Source organism: Doryrhamphus excisus, chromosome 1 (assembly GCF_030265055.1).
Source record: "Doryrhamphus excisus isolate RoL2022-K1 chromosome 1, RoL_Dexc_1.0, whole genome shotgun sequence".
Classification (NCBI taxonomy): Eukaryota; Metazoa; Chordata; class Actinopteri; order Syngnathiformes; family Syngnathidae; genus Doryrhamphus; species Doryrhamphus excisus.
Window position 1 is genome coordinate 36,665,373 of NC_080466.1, and position 23,366 is coordinate 36,688,738.

Here is a 23,366-nt window from a genome sequence, read left to right on the forward strand (position 1 = left end):
AGAAAAACTCCTCATGTAAACGTGGCTAGTATTTCTGTCAACATAAAGTGAGGAAGGCGGCACGGCGCTCGAGTGGTTTGCGCGCTGGCCTCACAGCTAGGAGACCAGGGTTCAATTCCACCCTCGGGACGACCTGATTATGTTTCAATTATTAGGCTAATTGGAGGCACTAATTAATTCATAGGTATACAGTGAAGAAAATAAGTATTTGAACACCCTGCTATTTTGCTATTTCTCCCACTTAGAAATCATGGAGGGGTCTGAAATTTTCATCGTAGGTGCATGTCCACTGTGAGAGAGATAAACTAAAAAGAAAAATCCAGAAATCACAATGCATGATTTTTTAACAATTTATTTGTGTGATACAGCTGCAAATAAGTATTTGAACACCTGAGAAAATGAATGTTAATATTTGGTACAGTAGCCTTTGTTTGCTATTACAGAGGTCAAACGTTTCCTGTAGTTTTTCACCAGGTTTGCACACACTGCAGGAGGGATCTTGGCCCACTCCTCCACACAGATCTTCTCTAGATCAGTCAGGTTTCTGGGCTGTCGCTGAGAAACACGGAGTTTGAGCTCCCTCCAAAGATTTTCGATTGGGTTCAGGTCTGGAGACTGGCTGGGCCATGCTAGAACCTTGATATGCTTCTTACGGAGCCACTCCTTGGTTTTCCTGGCTGTGTGCTTCGGGTCGTTGTCGTGTTGGAAGACCCAGCCACGACCCATCTTCAATGCTCTGACAGAGGGAAGGAGGTTGTTCCCCAAAATCTCACAATACACGGCCCCAGTCATCCTCTCTTTAATGCAGTGCACTCGTCCTGTCCCATGTGCAGAAAAACACCCCCAAAGCATGATGCTACCACCCCCATGCTTCACAGTAGGGATGGTGTTCTTCGGATTGTACTCTTCATTCTTCTTCCTCCAAACACGCTTATTGGAATTATGACCAAAAAGTTCTATTTTGGTCTCATCTGACCATAAAACTTTCTCCCATGACTCCTCTGTATCATCCAAATGGTCATATGCAAACTTAAGACGGGCCTTGACATGTGCTGGTTTAAGCAGGGGAACCTTTCGTGCCATGCATGATTTCACATCATGACGTCTTAGTGTATTACCTACAGTAACCTTGGAAACGGTGGTCCCAGCTCTTTTCAGGTCATTGACCAAGTCCTGTCGTGTAGTTCTGGGCTGATTCCTCACCTTTCTTAGAATCATTGAGACCCCACGAGGTGATATCTTGCATGGGGCTCCACTCCGATTGAGATTGACCGTCATGTTTAGCTTCTTCCATTTTCTAATGATAGCTCCAACAGTGGACCTTTTTTCACCAAGCTGCCTGGTAATTGCTCCGTAGCCCTTTCCAGCCTTGTGGAGGTGTACAATTTTGTCTCTGGTGTCTTTGGACAGCTCTTTGGTCTTCGCCATGTTACAAGTTAAAGTCTTACTGATTGTATGGGGTGGACAGGTGTCTTTATGCAGCTAACGACCTCAAACAGGTGCATCTGATTCAGGATGATACATGGAGTGCAGGTGGACTTCTAATGGGCAGACTAACAGGTCTTTCAGGGTCAGAATTCTAGATGATACACAGGTGTTCAAATACTTATTAGCAGCTGTATCACACAAATAAATTGTTAAAAAATCATGCATTGTGATTTCTGGATTTTTCTTTTTAGTTTATCTCTCTCACAGTGGACATGCACCTACGATGAAAATTTCAGACCCCTCCATGATTTCTAAGTGGGAGAAATAGCAAAATAGCAGGGTGTTCAAATACTTATTTTCTGCACTGTATATGGTTGTTTGTGTTTATGTGCCCTGCCATTGGCTGGCAACCAGTCCAGGGTGTACCCTGCATTTTGCCTGAAATCAGCTGGGATAGGCTCCAGCGGATCCTATCGGATCGAAAACGGATGCATAGATTGTTCATCGTGCGTGACGGCGCATTTCTAAACTTTGCAAGTACAATTTACAATGAGGGTTGCATAATTTGGAGAGGTATACTTATTTTGAGTATCAGGTCCTAAGTGAAATCATTTATGAAGCTCACTTTGGAATTAAAATGAAGAATTATCCAACATAGATTTGTAATTTTAGATAAATCTATTTTTAACACATCAATGAATGGATTGGACAATTATCGAATAATTTTTTAGGGTTGGGAATCAAGTTTGTGTAACACATTTTTACCACATATATTGTAGTGGTAGTAGTAATAGTAGTACAATAAAAGGAAACATGTGCAGTCTTCTACTATCAGCCTCAGAGAAGCTACTGGTAATACTATAGGTCTTGACTTGTAGTAGCATATGTAAAAAATAAAGCTAATGTAAAAACAAGGAACTGTTCATATCTTAAGGACTCACAAAATATCAGCGGGGGATCAAATACTTATTTCCATGACTGTGTGCCCATTGTGTCGAGACGTTCCAAATATTTTTATTCCATGTGAAAGCGGTGCCATGTGTGGTAAACAGTGTTGTCTTATAATGATAACCGTGTTTCAGGATGCCTTCACGGAGATTCTGGTATTGCCTAAAGCCATAATATACACAATAAGTGTTAGAATTACATTCATTTATTAATAATCTGATAAATAATTACATAAGCAGACTGCTGTCTTCGACTAATGATATGTCTCAGTTTCCTACAGTTCGAATTCTTTGTCATTGGTTACGTTGGCTATTCGGTATAACCCAGTTAGATCTTTACTTCTCTTTTTTAGTGTCGGTTTTGTAACATTTTCCCAATATTTAGACTTTATTATGCAGTATTCTTTCTTAATTATCTTTGCATAATGTTATGGATTTATTCCCATAATATTTGACTTTATTAATACTATAATATTATAACTTTTATTACATTATAACTTCCCCCAACCTAACTTTACAACTTTATTTTTTATTTTTTTATTCTTTTTTTCTTTGTTTTTCATAATATTATGACTAAAATAACTACAATAAAAAAAATCTACATTTTCCTTAATTTTTCAACTTTATGGCATTAAAATTACATTATTTTTCCTCATGGTTACAATGTTTATTCTTGTATAATTACGAATTTTTACTCACTAGAATATAACCTTTTCTTTGAATATTTGGACTTTATCCTCATAAAATTACAGTAGTTTTTTTTCCAATTGTCAGCTTTCTTACATTTTTTGTCATAATAATTTGACTTTATGTCGTTATTGTGTGTAAATTCAAACTTATCTCATCTTAACTTAAAGTAAACTTTTTTTTTTACAAAAATGACAACTTTATGAGTGGTTTAGTTTGTTTTATAATTAGTAATATTTGTTGGTTTTTGCTCCTTTTTTTCTATTTTTGCTGTTGTTTTTCTTTCATTTTCCAACTATTTAAAATGTCTTCTTATAAAACAAGAGCTCAGCAGGAAGTGCAGCACACCAAAATAAGAGCATGGAACATGGCAATATAATGACTTAATTATTTTCCCTATACGATTTGGACACGTATATTTGGATACATTCTTTAATTATAGACGTTATATAGCTGACAAAGCTAATTAATTTGTGTAATTAGTACAATATCTAATAATATATCTCCATAATAATGAATTAATTGTGTTTTTAGAATATGCAGAGCCCCCAGGCCGCCTTTTGGACACCCCTGACTGACGGTAGTTTTCCATTTTCCAAACTTGCGCGTCCTTCTTCTATTTAGATACCAATAGTAGCAGGCTCTACTTCCAGGCTCTAATACTGTTGTCTCCACAGCTTTTGAGGGAACATTGCAAGATTAGAAATTGCCACCTACTCCCCTCTTCTTCCCCTCCAACCCCCGACTCTCATCCACTCACCCGAATCCCATTCAGGTTCACCTGCACCTCCTTGAGTTCCTCTTACATTGGAGAGCCTCTTTCTTCCTTCTCCTCCCCCCCTCTTTACGCCATTTGAGTTGAGTAGAGAAGTAAGTGCATGGTCAGTAGCAGCCTTACTCTCTGAACGCTAGGAATCAACATGAACACACCTACCTTTAGATAGACACCATTTCCTGATTGATTTGCTCTTGATTTATTCCGTCATCCCCTTCAACCGACTGATGCCGTCTTGTCTGTGTGCTTGTGGTCTTGGTCTTGTGGTCTACTATGTGCTTGTTGTCTTGGCCTTGTGGTTTACTATGTGCTTGTGGTCTTGGCCTTGTGATCTACTATGTGCTTGTGGTCTTGGCCTTGTGGTTTACTATGTGCTTGTGGTCTTGGCCTTGTGGTGTACTGTGATGTGTGTCCGTTTGGTCCAGTTGGTGTTGGGGTGGTGTTGCATTGAGTTGATCCGTAGTATACCATCACAGGTCTGTACATGCTTATGTAATCATCAACAGACTTCTCTGGACCAAAGCCTTGTTTTGGCACGTGAACCTATAGCTTCTATAGCATCTTAGCTGGCCAAATATTGTATTTGTCATCGGGTTTGCCAGATAATTCCAAAATCATTCCTGTAAAAGGAAAAAATGTCCAGTTGAGAAGAAGAGTTTTGGTACTTTGTTATGGTTACGAAGTCTCGTTAAGTCATAAATCAATAAACTAGCTTGGCCGAGTGATTTAAATCTCCCAAATGACCCCACATATATATTTTTTTGTTGCTTCAATCATTTTTCTAACCAAAATAACGTAATCCGTCACCATTTCACAGCTTTACTTTTTTACAAACGTATTAATTCATTGATGGATCATCTGTCCTATTATTAGTCCAAAATACATATATGTACATAATTAGGCACATTTTCCATGTTTCAACCCAAATTTTTCAGCAATTTCAACTTAATGAACTAAAACAAAAGATACTCAAAGATGTTTAGATGGTCACTAGTAGCCATTATTGACCAAACAATGGCCACTGCAGGTCGTACAAAAAGAAGAACAAATCGGAGGCGTATGGTTCTATAACATGTTCAGTTTATATCTTACACGCCCAAATCTTAAGACTTATTGAAAAATTGCCAGAATGTATACTTGGCACTGTTGGATTTTAAGGAAGTTTGTTTGTTTCTTTTGCCTTTTCCCCGATTACGGAATCACCATAGCGGATCTTTTTGATGTGCATTATGATTTTTGGCCTTAATATTCCGGATGCCCTTCCTGATGAAGACCGATGGTGCTTACTAGTGGAGATTCGAACCCAAGGCATCCGCTTCAAAGTCCAGAATACTAACCACTTCACCCTCTAAGAATGTTCTAAGAAGAAATGGGCGGGAGACAAGACATTTTTGACAAAGCAAAACAAAAGCGGAATTAATTTCAGTCATGTCAAGACTGTCAAGACACGGAACGATCCACGGATTGTTACGATGCTTAGTGCAATCCAAATCCATCTGCGAGAGAAGGCTTTAAGAAAACGCCACAAAATTGCCCGTTTGGAAATTGCACGAGCGCACCAAAGATTGGACATTGAACATTTTTTTTCTGATGAGAAACAAATGGTGCCTTGACGGTTCCGATGATTTCACTGTTACTGGCATGACAAGGAGAGCCCATCTGAGATGTTTTCCACTCGGCACAGTGATGTGTCCATCATGATCTGGGGTGCTCTGTCATTAAATGGAACTATGGAGCATCAGGTTGTGCAGGGGCGTCAAACGGCAGCCAGCTATGTGGAGATGTTGCATTGGGACCATACTGTTTTGTAACATCCTACATGTTCCTCTGATCTAAATCCAACTGGGGATGGATGGTAGGGGGACAGACGTTCCAGGCATCTTCACCACCTGGAGCAACATTCCTTCTAGTCTAGAACGGGACAGCCACTAGTCTCATTGTAGCCAAAATGAACCTCAAACCCGAGGTACGTACCGAACCGTGACTGCGACGTACGGTCACAGCCCTACCAGCTTCACAAATCCATGTTTTCCCAGCATGATTGGAAGAACAGTACAACAGTCACAATAGGTAAGAAAGTCAGTAACAACTTTTGGAAACCAGTGGGTGGATTAATTCCAGGTGGTTAGTACTCACAAATTGTGACGGCTAGGTTCAGGACCCTGAAGCAGATATGAGCGTCATGAAATGTTGTACAACACAGTTTGTTTGGAAGAGAAACAAAACAAATAAAAGTCTGAAGCAATGTAAGAAATACTGAATACAAAGTACAAACACAAAATCTATTTAAACAAAATTTTGCTGTTTTGTGGTTGAATATTACAGTATTGGTAAAGATAAATGTATAAATGAAGTAAAATACAAATATAAGGCATTCAGAAGATGCATTCAAAGACGTTGATGATGACATTTAGTATTGTACGCTGGTCACTAGGTGTCAGTAATGTTGCATTGATGAGAAAATACGCCTCAGTGTACACACACAGAGTACAACAGGAACAACAACAACAACAACAACATTGTTGTTTATAATGAAATATTTTTGCATAGAGAACCTGTTCATTCATTTATTCATTCATTTTCTACCGCTTATCCTCACAAGAGTCATGGGGGGTGCTGGAGCCTATCCCAGCTGTCTTGGGGCGACAGGCGGGGTACACCCTAGACAACCATTCCCACCCACATTCATACCTATGGACAATTTGGAGTGGCCAATTAACCTAGCATGTTTTTGGAATGGGGGAGGAAACTGGAGTACCCGGAGAAAACAGGTAAACTCCACACAGAGATGGCCGAGGGTGGAATCAAACTCGGGTCTCCTAGCTGTGTGACCATAATATTACGTTATTCTGTTTTTTCTGGTTCAAGTATGTTGTTCTGTATGTTTTTACTTAAGTCTTGTAATATTATGACTGATTGATTTTTTTTTTAAGTGGTTAGCACGTATACCTCACAGCTCGGAAACCCGAGTTCAATTCCACCCTCGGCCATCTCTGTGTGGAGATGTTCTCCCCGTGCACGTGTGAGTTTTTTCCGGGTACTCTGGTTTTCTCCCACATTCCAAAAACATGCTAGGTTAATTGGTGACTCCAAATTGTCCATAAGTATGAATGTGAGTGTGAATGGTTGTTTGTCTATATGTGCCCTGTGATTGGCTGGCCACCAGTCCAGGGTGTACCCCGCCTCTCCTCCGAAGACAGCTGGCTCCAGCACCCCGGCAACCCTCGTGAGGATAAGCGGTAGAAAATGAATGAATTAATGAGTATTAAACTGTGCCGTGGCCTGCAAAGCCCCTGGGCTGCAGTTTGGACACCACTATGGTAATCCATATATAAAGCCTACTATGTACTACACGACAGACGTCGGTAGCAAATACTTGATGAAAACTCCCCAAAACTGCTCTTTGTTGTTTTGTTTGAGATATTTGTGATTGTGTTGGTGTGTGTGAACGCATGGGTACCTATATGCATGGGTATTATGGGATATATCTTTAGGACTTCATCTTTAAATCACCAACTGAAGGAAGCGGTAACCTACTTTTTTTTTATTCGGAATGAAACAGGTTGAGATTTGAAGCATGGTATAATAAGTTTCAGTTCTAAAAATTGATGAAAAAAATTTATAAATTGATAAAATAAACAGATTTTTTTTCTATGTATATTTATATTCACAATTGCTGCCATTCCAATACAGAAAACCTTATTAGTGTTGTTGTTAATTTATTAGTAAACAAAATCAAGCTGATTGCTGAAAGGAAGTTTTAACCCAAATTTAACCCAGAAACCCCCAAAAAAAACCACAAACCCAGAACTAAAGGTGACAGTGTGGAGAAAAACACAGTGGGCACCGTTAAATACTCAATAAGGGCAACTGCCGTGGAGCAACAAGGCTGAAGGCGGGAAGATGACGAAACAGAGGATAGACACAAAAAAACGAATAGGCCTGATGAAAAGATAGTGGCGGAAGGAAGGGTCAGTTCTTGCGTGGAAGACGAAGAGGAGCCACTGTGCTCTTGAACAGCACTAATCGGGTCAGCGGCTCGTGAAAAACACAGGAAAAAAGCAGCAGGGGAATCGAATACTGTGGAAAAAACGGACAGCTAGTCTCCTTTTTTTGGTCTTTCTCCGTTTCTGCACCCAAATTCAGGAGAATGTAAACAGTAAATGTTGTTTTGAACATTTTTGGTAGCATTCACAATTTTGTTGCCTTCTCCGGTTTTGAAGGTGTTGCCTTAAACTATGGTAACTATGCTACGTTGCCAAGGAAACAGGCTCTAACGTTAAACAAACACCAGGTCTGATCACTAAGTGAATGCCCACAGAGGGTCATGCATATTAAAACACAAAATACCGAACCCTGTTTTTTGCATTGAGGTCCACACGGGCAGCCAGCCTGTGCATGACGGCGGCGTGTGTCGCACGGCCGGCTCTTCAGCTCTGCAGCAGAAGTGCGGCGTGCAGAGGAAGCGAGGACGATGCGTGGGTGAGAGGCTCTGCTGATGCTACTGCAGCTGGTCCTTTCCCCGCATTCGCTTTTTATAGCCCTAACTGCTCATTTGTGTCTCTTTGACGTCACACGCTAGCACACACCAACATGCACTATAATTAGTGAGAGTAGCGCTGAAATTCACCTGCTTGTCTCCTTTTTATGTCTGGGAGATTTACACTCTGGTATGAAAATACTTGGCTGGTACATGCTGCCGTCATTACTCCCACTGGTACTCAAAACTCAAGAGCAGTTATCCTCGACACTTTGAGCTTCAAATGTCTTGGCTTTACTCGGGGTATGTATCGTATTGGGGCTTGCACGGTGGACGAGTGGGGGGGACAGTAGAGCGAGACAAAAAACCATAACAACAACAGTGACTACATCAGTTAAATGTCAATGATAGCTAAGGGTCACAAAGGAGATGATATCACTGAAATGAAACAGTCCAACTTACCAGTGGTAAATAAATAGTAACAATGAAGACATGAACATTGATAGTAAATAGAATTACAGCCTTACAGTTGCAGTAATAAAAATCTCATTGTTTGACACGGTGGAGGAGTGGTTAGCGAGCAGACCTCGCAGCTACCTCGGCCTCGACCATCTCTGTGTGGAGTTTGCATGTTCTCCCCGTGCATGCGTTGGGTTTTCTCCGGGTACTCCGGTTTCCTCCCACATTCCAAAAACATGCTAGGTTAATTAGCGACTCCAAATTGTCCATAGGTATGAATGTGAGTGTGAATGGTTGTTTGTCTATATGTGCCCTGTGATTGGCTGGCCACCAGTCCAGGGTGTACCCCGCCTCTTGCTCCAAGACAGCTGGGATAGGCTCCAGCACCCCCCGCGACCCTCGTGAGGAAAAGCGGTAGAAAATGAATGAATGAACGAATGAATGATAGCAGAATTTCCTTAAGTGGGAAACGACTACGCTACCTGTGGCAAAAACAAAGCAGACACAGTTATTCCGTAGTGTCGAGCAGGAACTGTTTATACATACACACATATATATTTATATATATATAATAATATATGGACTGGTGGCCAGCCAATCACAGGGCACATATAGACAAACAACCATTCACACTCACATTCATACCTATGGACAATTTGGAGTGGCCAATTAACCTAGCATGTTTTTGGAATGTGGGAGGAAACCGGAGTACCCGGAGAAAACCCACGCATTCACGGTGAGAACATGCAAACTCCACACAGAGATGGCCGAGGGTGGAATTGAACCCTGGTGTCCTAGCTGTGAAGTCTGCGCGCTAACCACTCATCCACCGTGCAGCCCATCATATTCATGTTTTAATGTCAAATCCTAATATTCTCACTTAACAGAAAATATGAAGAAATTGAATAAAAATGAATAAAGCAAATATAACCTTGCGCACAATTGAGTGTTTCCAACAGTGGTGAACTCAAACAAAACTGGTTTTGGAATGGATAAAGCAGGCTAACGTTCATCTCCTGAAGTGTGGACTAGTCTGAAAAGCTCGGTCTGCAGTCGGAACCAAACTAATTTGAATGAACTGCCTCGAAGAGCGGTCCAAGTGGTCCAATATCCAGCTAGAATTCGTAGTGGATGTAAACTTCCGACCGTTTTAGCTGTTCATTGTGCATTTTTCTACATTGTACACGGACTTAAACTCAGAGTTCTCCTAATACGAGTCACATCCTTTTACAACATTGCTCCATTAACCTTTAGCAGTGCAGGACCCCGATACTTTGGGCTGCTAGTTTGTGTCTGTGTTGCTATGGTAATTGCTCCATATCAATAAACACATATAAATGGAAGATCACTTTAATGGACAAATGCGGAAAAATAAGATATGATAGATCAGGTAGAAAACGAGTAAACTATGGATCATGAATTATTTCATAAAATAAAAACTGGCGTAGCTTGAAAGCCTACACCAATACAGTCATTTTCCATACCAGCTATGTAGCAACATACTGTACCTACTATATACTATACTATACCATACTATACCATAGCAGTGATACTATAGAAAGCATTGGCATGCTTGCTGCATGTTCTGTGTTCTTAAGGATCTCAGCATGATTGTTCAGAGTTGGAACGCAGACCACGGAGATTGTAATCGCTTGTTGACCTGCGCTGATAACCAGGTACCTCAGGATGAGTGGAGCGGCTTCTCTCCTTTGGGAAAGGAGGACGACATCCCATGTCGACGGATGAGGAGCGGCAGCTACGTCAAAGCCATGACGGAGGATGACAGCGGAGACTCGGATGGAAGTCCCAAACCTTCCCCCAAGATACAAGCCCGACGCGCCAGCTACCTGAAAGCCACGCAGCCATCACTGACAGAGATGACCACGCTACAGTAAGACTTTTTATGACCAGTCATAAGTACCTCGCAGAATCATACCCCGTATGAGTGGCACTGGAGAAGGATAGGGTGCATGTACTTCATATGTACTTCATATACAAATAAAAGGTAAGACCGTAAATGTTTTTTTTCAGTTCCTTAAATGGCTGAAGTTCCTTAAGGCTGTGGATGCTGTGGGGCTGTCTTGGTCAATATGACTCTGTAGTACGGTGTGGACGCATTGGCAGACTGGGGTGGTGGTCCCTTTTTTTTAAGAAGTGGGACCAAAGGCGTGTTCCGACTATGATGTGATCACACACATTCGCCTTTCTCGTAAAGGCCACTGGATAGCTGAATCTCAGATTTTGGAGGTGCACTGTGGTTTTCATCCTGTTCGTGGATATGCCATACAAGCCCAGCAGGGTCCTTAAGGTTGTGTTGGCCCGACCATGTGTGGACTTGAATGAGGCATTTGACCATGTCCCTCGAGGAACCCTGTGGGGATCATCAGTTATGTTGTTGTTTAAGCTAAGCGCTAAAGATGACGTTAATGATACAACAACACATCAACATAAATGGACCAAATTTCATAGAATTAACAATGTCTACAAAAGCGGGTGGCTGTGTAACTTGATGAGTTGATCCACATAAGCAACTCTACAGTATACCCCCCCCCCCCCCCCCACTATGTCCGGGACCACCAGCGGATGGCAGAAAACCATGCATCCATAAACATGTCTTTTTTTGACACACACTCGATGCTTTGCCCTTGACGCTAACTTGACGCTAACTTGATGCTAACTTGATGCTAGCTTGACGCTAGCTTGACAGTAGCTTCATGCTAGCTTCATGCTAGCTTCATGCTAGCTTGACAGTAGCTTGATGCTAGCTTCATGCTAGCTTGACAGTAGCTTGACGCTACCTTGACAGTAGCTTGATGCTAGCTTCATGCTAGTTTGACGCTAGCTTGATGCTAGCTTGACAGTAACTTGACGCTTGCTTCATGCGAGTTTGACGCTAGCTTGACAGTAGCTTGACGCTAGCTTCATGCTAGTTTGACGCTAGCTTGACAGTAGCTTGACGCTTGCTTGACAGTAGCTTGACACTAGCTTCATGCTAGTTTGACGCTAGCTTGATGCTAGCATGACAGTAGCTTGACGCTAGCTTGTACAGTGTATGCTCTACAGTTGTATCACATGTTTATACCTTATTGCCAACGTATGGTGAATTTTTGCTGTTTTCTGATAAAAACAGAATTGAGCAAAGTCATTCTCTAATGTCTATTCTTCAGGATTTCATCAGAACATTCTCCAAAGCTGCAGATCCGGAGCCACAGTTACCTGCGTGCGGTGAGTGAGGTTTCCATCAATAGAAGCCTGGACACCCTGGACCCCAAAACCCTCCTCGACCCCAAATCGCTGCTCTCCTCACCCCAATACCGCTCCCGCAATGAAAGCTACATGAGGGCCATGAGCACCATCAGTCAGGTTAGTTGTAAACAGTTGATGCTGTAAGCCGTCTCTCTCTCATATGAAGTCATGCATACCCGGATAACGACAATAAACAGTGGGCAAAAGAAGTATTTCATTGAATTACACAGCGAACATCCAACAGCTCTGATGGTGGATGAGCCTCATGCTGGGCTCAGGGCCACTGGTCTATATGAACATAGGGGTGCAACGATACAGGCGATTATTGGTTCAGTTTCAATACTAGGGTGTCACAGTTTGATAGACTTAAACCTTCGCTACACTCTACAGAAAGCATTGACTTTATTATTCATGTTTAGTATGTATTCATGTTTGGTACCCCAATAGGATGATTATAGAGTGAGAGGAATAATAACAACAACAACAACAATAATGTGGGTGGGAATGGTTGTTTGCCCTGTGATTGGCTGGCCACCAGTCCAGGGTGTACCCCGCCTCTCGCCCGAAGACAGCTGGGATAGGCTGCGACTCGCGGGTGGTGCTGGAGCACCAGTAACTACTCTAAATATACAGTATTTACCTTAGACATTAGGTCCTCAGTAACTACTCTAAATATGCAGTATGTACCTTAGTCATTAGTTCCTCAGTAACTACTCAAAATGTACAGTATGTACCTTAGTCATTAGTTCCTCAGAAACTACTCTAAATGTACAGTATGTATCTTAGTCATTAGTTCCTCTGTAACTACTCTAAATTTACAGTATATGCCTTAGTCATTACGTCCTCTGTAAATACTCTAAATAAACAGTATGTACCTTAGTCATTAGTTCCTCAGTAACTACTCTAAAATGACAACATGTACCTTAGTCCATAGTTCCTCATTAACTGTTCTAAATTGACAGCATGTACCTTAGTCATTAGTTCCTCAGTAATTACTCAAAATGTACATTATGTACCTTAGTCATTACTTCATCGGTAACTAGTACTCTAAATTTACAGTATGTACCTTAGTCAATAGTTCCTCAGTAACTACTCTGAATTGACAACATGTACCTTAGTCCATAGTTCCTCAGTAACTACTCTAAATTGACAGCATGTACCTTAGTCATTAGTTCCTCAGTAACTACACAAAATGTACAGTTTGTACCTTAGTCATTAGTTCCTCAGTAACTACTCTAAATTGATAGCATATGCCTTAGTCATTAGTTCCTCAGTAACTACTGATTTTTCGTGTACCTTATTGTAAAGCGAGACCATGGATCTTACTGTGCACTTTATTATCTGGAATCTGGATAACAAAGTTGAGAAATGCTACTTGAGAGGTCAGCAGGAGCCGCCTGCAGGGATGTCATCTTTGCCACGGAGAAGAAAACGATAAATCAGGTGGGGACTTGACTGATGTCATGTGACATTAGAGACTTGGGTCACAGTATTGCTCCCTTCATAGTGGTATCGAATCGAGACTACTATCGGTTTGATAGATGTATTGTTGCACTCCTAGTAAATACTGTAGGCAAACTTTTGTTTTATTGACATTTTGTTTTGAATATCTGTGTTAGCGTGAACATGTCCAAAGACATGAGGAGCCCCATTAGTGCTGTGTTCACTTGCTCTTGCTGGCAGGTCTGTGCTCTCCTGAGTAAATGAAAATTCTGCCGCATTCCTGCATCTTCATTGTTTTCTCCTTCCCTGTCATCCTTCTTTCCAGCTGAGTGAGCTTGAAGTCAACGGACAAATTGAGCAAGTGTGTGAGCAGGTCTACAGTGAGATGCAGGCTCAGGCAATGGAGGCCGCCATGGACAGCATGGACACCATGGATACTTTGCCCATGCCGGGGTGTTTCCGAATGCGGAGCCATAGCTACGTGAGAGCGATCGACCAGGGCTGCTCTGGCGAAGAGGACGGAGAAGGAGGAAGACCACTGCTCCTGCTGCCGTCCTCTCCGCCACGCACATCTGCCACAACTGTCAGGACCATCCAGAGTAGCACAGGTAGGGTGCATACTCTACGTTATACACAGGTTTCACGTGATATCTACCCTAATACTTGTAGTAATTACAAGCACTACAAGTCTAATGCAAAGGAGGCTGCTTGCTACTTGCTAATTCATGTTTTGTATTGCCATCAAATACCTCAATCAAATACAAATGAATTCATAATCTTTATTGAATGTCGTGTTTTTCTGTCTCTGTTCCAATAGGTCTACCATCAAAATGATAGACAGTTAATATCTTTGTCACAGTAAATAATTAATTGATGACTTGATGATTAATTGGTACTGGAAAAGACTTCAGTTTTTTACCGCTAGCGGTATAGGAATTGATAGTAAACGATGGTCTATCTTTTTTAAATGTCGGCTTTTAACAATCAGACATATGTGTTGATGGATGGATGGTTGGATTGATGGATGGATGGATGGATTGTGGATGGTTGGCTTGATGGATGGATGGATTGATGGATGGATGGATGGATTGTGGATGGTTGGATTGATGGATGGTTGGATGGATGGATTGTGGATGGATGGATTGTGGATGGTTGGATTGATGGATGGATGGATTGATGGATGGTTGGATGGATGGATGGTTGGATTTAATGGATGGATGGATTGTGGATGGATGGATGGATGGTTGGTTGGATGGATGGTTGGATGGATGCATGGTTGGATGGTTGGATTGATGGATTGATAGATGGTTGGATTGATGGATTGATGGATGGATGGATAGATGGATTGATGGATGGATGGTTGACCGCGGGCCCCAAGCTCCCCCCATCCCCCTTGTCTAGGGCATTGAAATACCAAGCTTCGGATTGATGGAGTAAAAAAGTCATCAGTAAGTTGCAGCCCTAGTCCATTTGTGTGTTTTCCAGTCGGAAATGGTTTTGTTGACACAAGTCACAAACTGGTTGCGATGGTTATGATGGTATCATTTGACCATACGAGCATCAGTCTTCCATTACTCAAGTATCGACTGTCCTGCTGTGGGGGCAAAGACATTTTGAAAGGCAAGCTGCTCAAGAATCATGCATATGAACACAATAATGCAACAGCGGGGTCATGCTATTATTATGCTGAACTTTGCTATCAGCCATTACAGTGAAGTGGAAAGATAATCTTGTAAAAACTATAGGGAAAAATCTTCAACCATGGCATTCAAATGAGAACATGCCAGGGTGGATACCCCAAGGGACTTTGTGTCGGCTGTTTGGGATTGTCTTTATCTTCAGTGTGCTTAACTATGCGTGACCCACATTTGCTGCTCCACCGAGAATTCATTTAAAGATACAGTCACATTCACACGTTCTTCAGTACAGTAGAACCTCGTCTCTGTTTCTAGATGAATGGTCATTATATTGTAAACGGCACTGCAATGACTAGTGAACTGAAATTACCCATGCTGGCCCACTGCGACATGAACTACTGCTCTAGGACATTTGGTCTTTGTGGTGTACAGTGGTACCTCACTTTTTTTTAATTAATCCATTCCAAAGGGTCTTGTCTAAAACAGAAAAAACACTGTACAATCATTCCCAACACCAAAAATTGTAAACAACACTTTTAATATAGTTTTACATACTGTGCTGTCCTCACAATAGGTGTCTGTATGCTGCTACACAGCCAGAGAACCAATGAAGAAAACTCCGCATACAAGGCTTGTTTTTCTTGCTTTATGAAGATTTCTTGTAAAAATAAGTGGTAACTGAAACATACAGAAAAAATAAAATATAATTAATTCCAATACTGCTCATGTTGCAGGCTAAACACACATCAGCTAACAGCTAGCTAACACACGTACACTAACTGCAAATGCAAACTAGCAGTAGCATGAAGTTAGCTTACTTAACAAAACAAGTACAACTTTTGAAATAGAAAATGCATCAATGTAAGTGTTTTACAGTGTTATACACCAATATACTTACAAAGACGATAATTTCCCAATAAATAAACTTTTCAGCGTGTTTATGAGGTTTTCCCGTTTCGTTTCTGTCGTGAGGCAGGCTGCTTTTCACCGAGAGAAAACAAAGCTTGTCTATATGCGAGAGCACTTACTCTCTAGTGGCCCAAAATGATACTTTCTAGAGAAGATGTCTCACTCTGTAAACTTTTTAATCTTGGCGTTTTTAACAATATTTATAATGTGTATATATATGTATGTACGTATATATATATATACATGTATATATGTATATATTTATAATGCATATACAGTGAAGAAAATAAGTATTTGAACACCCTGCTATTTTGCTATTTCTCCCACTTAGAAATCATGGAGGGGTCTGAAATTTTCATCGTAGGTGCATGTCCACTGTGAGAGAGATAAACTAAAAAGAAAAATCCAGAAATCACAATGCATGATTTTTTAACAATTTATTTGTGTGATACAGCTGCAAATAAGTATTTGAACACCTGTGTATCATCTAGAATTCTGACCCTGAAAGACCTGTTAGTCTGCCCATTAGAAGTCCACCTGCACTCCATGTATCATCCTGAATCAGATGCACCTGTTTGAGGTCGTTAGCTGCATAAAGACACCTGTCCACCCCATACAATCAGTAAGACTTTAACTTGTAACATGGCGAAGACCAAAGAGCTGTCCAAAGACACCAGAGACAAAATTGTACACCTCCACAAGGCTGGAAAGGGCTACGGAGCAATTACCAAGCAGCTTGGTGAAAAAAGGTCCACTGTTGGAGCTATCATTAGAAAATGGAAGAAGCTAAACATGACGGTCAATCTCAATCGGAGTGGAGCCCCATGCAAGATATCACCTCGTGGGGTCTCAATGATTCTAAGAAAGGTGAGGAATCAGCCCAGAACTACACGACAGGACTTGGTCAATGACCTGAAAAGAGCTGGGACCACCGTTTCCAAGGTTACTGTAGGTAATACACTAAGACGTCATGATGTGAAATCATGCATGGCACGAAAGGTTCCCCTGCTTAAACCAGCACATGTCAAGGCCCGTCTTAAGTTTGCATATGACCATTTGGATGATACAGAGGAGTCATGGGAGAAAGTTTTATGGTCAGATGAGACCAAAATAGAACTTTTTGGTCATAATTCCAATAAGCGTGTTTGGAGGAAGAAGAATGAAGAGTACAATCCGAAGAACACCATCCCTACTGTGAAGCATGGGGGTGGTAGCATCATGCTTTGGGGGTGTTTTTCTGCACATGGGACAGGACGAGTGCACTGCATTAAAGAGAGGATGACTGGGGCCGTGTATTGTGAGATTTTGGGGAACAACCTCCTTCCCTCTGTCAGAGCATTGAAGATGGGTCGTGGCTGGGTCTTCCAACACGACAACGACCCGAAGCACACAGCCAGGAAAACCAAGGAGTGGCTCCGTAAGAAGCATATCAAGGTTCTAGCATGGCCCAGCCAGTCTCCAGACCTGAACCCAATCGAAAATCTTTGGAGGGAGCTCAAACTCCGTGTTTCTCAGCGACAGCCCAGAAACCTGACTGATCTAGAGAAGATCTGTGTGGAGGAGTGGGCCAAGATCCCTCCTGCAGTGTGTGCAAACCTGGTGAAAAACTACAGGAAACGTTTGACCTCTGTAATAGCAAACAAAGGCTACTGTACCAAATATTAACATTCATTTTCTCAGGTGTTCAAATACTTATTAGCAGCTGTATCACACAAATAAATTGTTAAAAAAATCATGCATTGTGATTTCTGGATTTTTCTTTTTAGTTTATCTCTCTCACAGTGGACATGCACCTACGATGAAAATTTCAGACCCCTCCATGATTTCTAAGTGGGAGAAATAGCAAAATAGCAGGGTGTTCAAATACTTATTTTCTTCACTGTATATATATACATATGTATATATGTATATATTTATAATGCATATATATATATACATATATATATATATATATATATATACATATACATATATATATATATATATATATATATGTATATATATATATACGTATATATATATATATATATGTATATATATATATATATACATATATATATATATATATACATATTTGCTTAAATATGCATATTTTCTTTTCATTTTTCAATGTGGCTAGGGTCTTTATTTTGTCCATCCACAGAAAACCTGTGATTGGCTGGTCACGAGGATAAGCGGCATAGAAAATTGATGGATGGATACTCTTACAGATTTTTTAAGGACCACGCCATCACAGGTAGTAAAAAGACAAACGTGTAGTACTTTTTTATACCTGACCGTTTCGATTGCTAGCAATCTTCGCTTGCTAGCAGTCTTCATCAGAGTGGTCACATGACATCAGGAAAAAGTACTACACGGTCTTTGTTTAAGAGTATAAAAATTCAACATGATTTGAAGCCTCAAAGAACCTGAAAGGACATGCATTTTAAAGCAGTGAACCCTAAAGGATCTGCTGATACATCAAAAATAATCAGCTGCCCTGACCTTGTCGAAAGCAGCCAGAATATTCTGCTGAAACTCTGAATTGTGACAAGCGTGTTCTGTTTGGGGAGAAACAGAGTGAGAGCAGATACCGTAGGGTTGACAGAGTCATGTGGAGGCAGGAGGCCTCGACTGAAGGCTCCAAATGTCATATTTGCAGAAAAAATGGCCTCAGGATCATTCTCATACATTTTCACCTTCAGGCCTCCCTAAGGCTGATTCTCAATCTTTGCTAAGTATCACACAAGCAGAAAGGGAAGAGGTGATGAAATATTCATTCATTCATTCATTTTCTACCGCTTATCCTCACGAGGGTCGCGGGGGTGCTGGAGCCTATCCCAGCTGTCTTTTGGCGAGAGGTGATGAAATAGTCGTGTATTAATTAATTGACTTTTTCAATTTTTTTTTTGATTGGTTGAAGGCTGCACGGCGAGTGGTTAGCGCGCAGACCTCACAGCTAGGAGACCAGGGTTCAATTCCATCTCTGTGTGGAATTTGCATGTTGTCTCCGTGCATGCGTGGGTTTTCTCCGTGTTGATGCTAGGTTAATTGGCCACTCCAAATTGTCCGTAGGTATGAATGTGAGTGTGAATGGTTGTTTGTCTATATGTGCCCTGTGATTGGCTGGCCACCAGTCCAGGGTGTATTGTGCTGATCCTACCAACAATCTACTGACAGCTCGTTCCACTTCAATTTGAGTGTTCCACTTTCAGCCTGAAGGATTGGCATGCATTTTTTGCTGGCTAACTAGTGGAGTCTCTTAGCTCTTAGCACCAGAAGGCAACTGGTCTTCTCTTGGATGTAGCCCTGCACGATGGACTGCATCAGTGGGAGTTGTAGTGTCTTGGTCTGTTTTATGTCAATGTTTCTTAATCATTATTAAATTACTACTCATTGCACTCAAGCCTCATTTGGACTCGGTCACTTACCTGTCAGTGTGTCAGAAAGTGTGATGGGAGAACGTGTAACAAATTAATCAAGTAGACCGACCTGCAAGATGGAAGAGTGGTAGGCAGGAGGCGATTCCAGAGAGAAGTATTAGGCTGTCTAGACTTTTGAGAGCATCTGGCCGAGATAAAATATCAGGTTAGAACTGGAATACATCACATCATTAAATGACAGTTCCACATGCCCAAAAGGAGTAGGAAGAAGCAAAGCTTATTAAATCCTACCCCCTCCATCTGGTACTTTTACAGTCTGTTACTGTTACATTTGTTCACTTCCTGCTTTCCTGGTATGAACTCTGTTGTTTTGTTCTTCCACATACAGAAGTATAAGGTGATGGAACCATGTACATAGTAACATAATGGTGATGACCGTAATAAATAATGATTATAGATATAACCATCAAAATGGTGATATATTGTAACAATATAAATATAAATATATACAATAAATATATACAATAATACAATATAAATATACAAAAACACAACATGACTGGTTGAAGACTCTTCATCCTTGTAATTGTAAAAAACATCAAGTGCTAGTATTGTTTCTTGAATTGTGTCATCCTTGTACATTTTTGACTTCCTTACCCAATCCCTTCCATAGTGGACCCTAATATAGCCAGTAGCTCATTTAAACATTTACATTATTTTGGTCTTTTTCCAGCAAAACAACGTCCCCGACCCCCTCCTCATTTTCTTGCTCCTTCTCTGATGTAGTTTCATCTTGTATCACAACGTATAAGAAAACTCCTCCTCCGGTGCCACCACGGACCTCCACCTGCTCCACCGCCTCCAAGCCATACATCTCCATCACAGCACAGAGCAGCACCGAGTCTGCACAGGTACAGCAGAATACTCACTGCAATATGTTCATCTACCCGTCATTCAGCATCAAACAATCCGTGTTTGCTAATAATACAGGATACTGTACATTAGGGACTGTATGAAACTATCATTTTCTCTTGTCTGAGCAAACATTAAACAGTCGACTGTGTTGCACAGTATTCTTTAGAATGAATATCATCTTTTCATACCACAATATACCTCACACACTTAGGACAAGCATTTCAAATATATATTGCCTTATTTATCAAAATGTTGGGTTTCTTATTCCAGCTATCTGTATGAAACACAATTACTAAAATGACTAAAAAACTATTACATTTCCCAAACTCAGGATGCTTACATGGAAGAGGAGGGACCAAGGGGGGACATGACTATCCAGTCAGGACTCAGCAACTCCACTGAAAGCATCGACAGCATGAAGGCCTTGACTGCTGCCATTGAGGCTGCTAACGCACAGGTGGCTTGCAAGGACATCACACGTATTCATCCATCCAACCATCCATCCAACCATCTAGCCATCCATCCATCAATCCAACAATCCATCAATCCAACCATCCATCCATCCATCAATCCAACCATCCATCCATCAATCAGTCCAACCATCCAGCCAACCATCCAGCCAACCATCCATCAATCCATCTATCCATCCATCCATCCATCAATCCAACCATCCAGCAATCCCATCATCCAACCATCCATCCATCCATCCATCCATCCATCCATCCATCCATCCAACAATCCAACCATCCAACCATCCATCAATCCAACCATCCATCAATCCATCCATCTGTCCATCCATCCATCCATCCATCAATCAATCCAACCATCCAGCCATCCAACTATCCATCCATCCACCATCCATCCATCCACCATCCATCCATCCATCAATCCAACCATCCAGCAATCCAACCATCCATCCATTCATCCTCTATGCTGCTTATCCTCACAAGGGTCACAGGGGTGCTGGAGCCTATCCCAGCTGTCTTCGGGCGAGAGGCGGGGTACACCCTGGACTGGTGGCCAGCCAATCACAGGGCACATATAGACAATCAACCATTCACACTCACATTCATACCTATGGACAATTTGGAGTCACCAATTAACCTAGCATGTTTTTGGAATGTGGGAGGAAAACCGGAGTACCCGGAGAAAACCCACGCATGCACGGGGAGAACATGCAAACGCCACACCTAGTGTTAAAATAAGGCTATGTGATCCATTTGTACATACTGGGACGTGTCCAGGCGGCATATCACGACAGGGAGCCAACAGCTTATTGATATTTCTTTTCCAGATACATGGACCGGCCAGTCAGCATGTCAGCAACAGTACCATGACCAGCAGCCCCCATGTACCCTCAGTCCTGAGCAGGGGCCGTATTGTTGAAGACCACAGAAAAGAAGCATTCAGGAAGGGCAAATGTCTCTCCATAGGGATTCAGGTGAGACCTGTTCACATCAATTAGCAGTATTTATTAACAACAAATCACTGGTTTCTATATAGTGTACAGTATATGTCAGTCAGTCAATCAATCAATCAATCAATAATGGGTACAGATTTTTTGTTCACCAAAATTATTTCATATCTGTGTTGAATATTTGTTACACTGCAGGTAGATGGACCGGAGGACGTTCCGGACCCGGATGACCCATCCAGGTTTACCTCTGTTGGTGTCCAAGTGGAGAATGACCGAGGGTGAGTACTTTGATTGTACTTTTCCAATTGTAAAATTGGTTTAGTCGTTTGACACTCATGATAACATTATTTACATTTTAAGAAAGTTCATAACGAAGCTGGGCTTTTGCAACGCCCCCCCACTTCCATGCTTATAAGTCCTAGTTGTTGATTTGGGACTGACATACATAACATCGGTTATCGTACGCCCGGGTAGTTTTTTTTGTGTGTTTTTGTTTGTTATTATTCATATATATATCATCCCGTTTCCAAAAATCTTCTGTGTTTTAACCCTCATTACAAAAATTAGAGGGACTGCAAGTGACATAGTAGGTTTGTGACTGGCTACAACAAAAGCACAGTTTGGCATGGGTCGCATGTGATGTGATCCAGAGATGGATGGACTTAAGACCTGCCAAAAAACATCATTACAAACAATAAGATGCTGTTAAAGAACATCACCGCATATCTGCATAGCAACATACACACATTTTTTGTAAACGCCACATATTTAGACCCTTGAGCTTTAAGTTGCATTTGACCAATTTCAGTTTGTCGTCATATGAGCCTCCTAGATCTGGCATCATCGATTCATCTGTCTGATATGTTTTCCTCTTATGTCCAGGTACCGACGCTTCCAGCGCTCCAATAGCGTAACAGCAGCCGTGCAAGTAAGCTACACTAATCAGTCACTGTAGGTTTACTTTGGATCACAATCTATTTGAACCAATGGAAAAACAAAACTGCAAATAGAAACCCATCAAAAGCCTAAAAACACCCAAGTGTTTGTAGATTGTTTTTTTTTAATATTAAAGGAAACAAACAAAGCAATGAATGTGAAGTTTGTAGAAAAATTAAATGAAATTAAATTAAATGATTATTTTTATTTACTTTAGTTTAGTTTAGTTTAAAATATTTTGGGAGATGTGTAATTCAATTACATTTTTATTTTTATTTTTATTTTTATTTTTATTTTTATTTTTATTTTTATTTTTATTTTTATTTTTATTTTTATTTTTATTTTTATTTTTATTTTTATTTTTATTTTTATTTTTATTTTTATTTTTATTTTTATTTTTATTTTTATTTTTATTTTTTTACTTTACTTTACTTTACTTTACTTTAGTTTACTTTAGTTTACTTTACTTGAGTTTAGTTTACTTTAGTTTGATTTAGTTTACTTTACTTTAGTTTGATTTAGTTTACTTTAGTTTAGTTTGATTTAGTTTAATTTACTTTAATTTACTTTAATTTAATTTAGTTTAATTTAATTTAATTTAGTTTAATTTAATTTAAAATATTTTGGGAATTGAGTAATAGCAATTTCTGCCTCGCAGAGCAGTTACTTCATTTTTTGTGTCCTTTTGATGGCTTACAGAAATATTAATGGCCAAAAGTTTTGGC

At 40.7% G+C, this 23,366-nt stretch overlaps 1 protein-coding gene across 4 annotated transcripts in view; it reads left to right on the forward strand.

The window, feature by feature from the left end:
• dlgap1a (discs, large (Drosophila) homolog-associated protein 1a) overlaps positions 1-23,366 on the forward strand; it is a 48,185-nt gene that overhangs the window by 19,339 nt on the left and 5,480 nt on the right. For all 4 annotated transcript variants that reach the window (XM_058068126.1, XM_058068133.1, XM_058068152.1 and 1 more), the window contains exons 3-10: positions 10,453-10,667; positions 11,944-12,139; positions 13,791-14,073; positions 20,160-20,284; positions 20,620-20,745; positions 21,583-21,729; positions 21,901-21,983; positions 22,588-22,633. In XM_058068126.1, the coding sequence (XP_057924109.1) occupies positions 10,453-10,667; positions 11,944-12,139; positions 13,791-14,073; positions 20,160-20,284; positions 20,620-20,745; positions 21,583-21,729; positions 21,901-21,983; positions 22,588-22,633 (1,221 nt within the window). The remainder of the gene's footprint in view (positions 1-10,452; positions 10,668-11,943; positions 12,140-13,790; positions 14,074-20,159; positions 20,285-20,619; positions 20,746-21,582; positions 21,730-21,900; positions 21,984-22,587; positions 22,634-23,366) is intronic.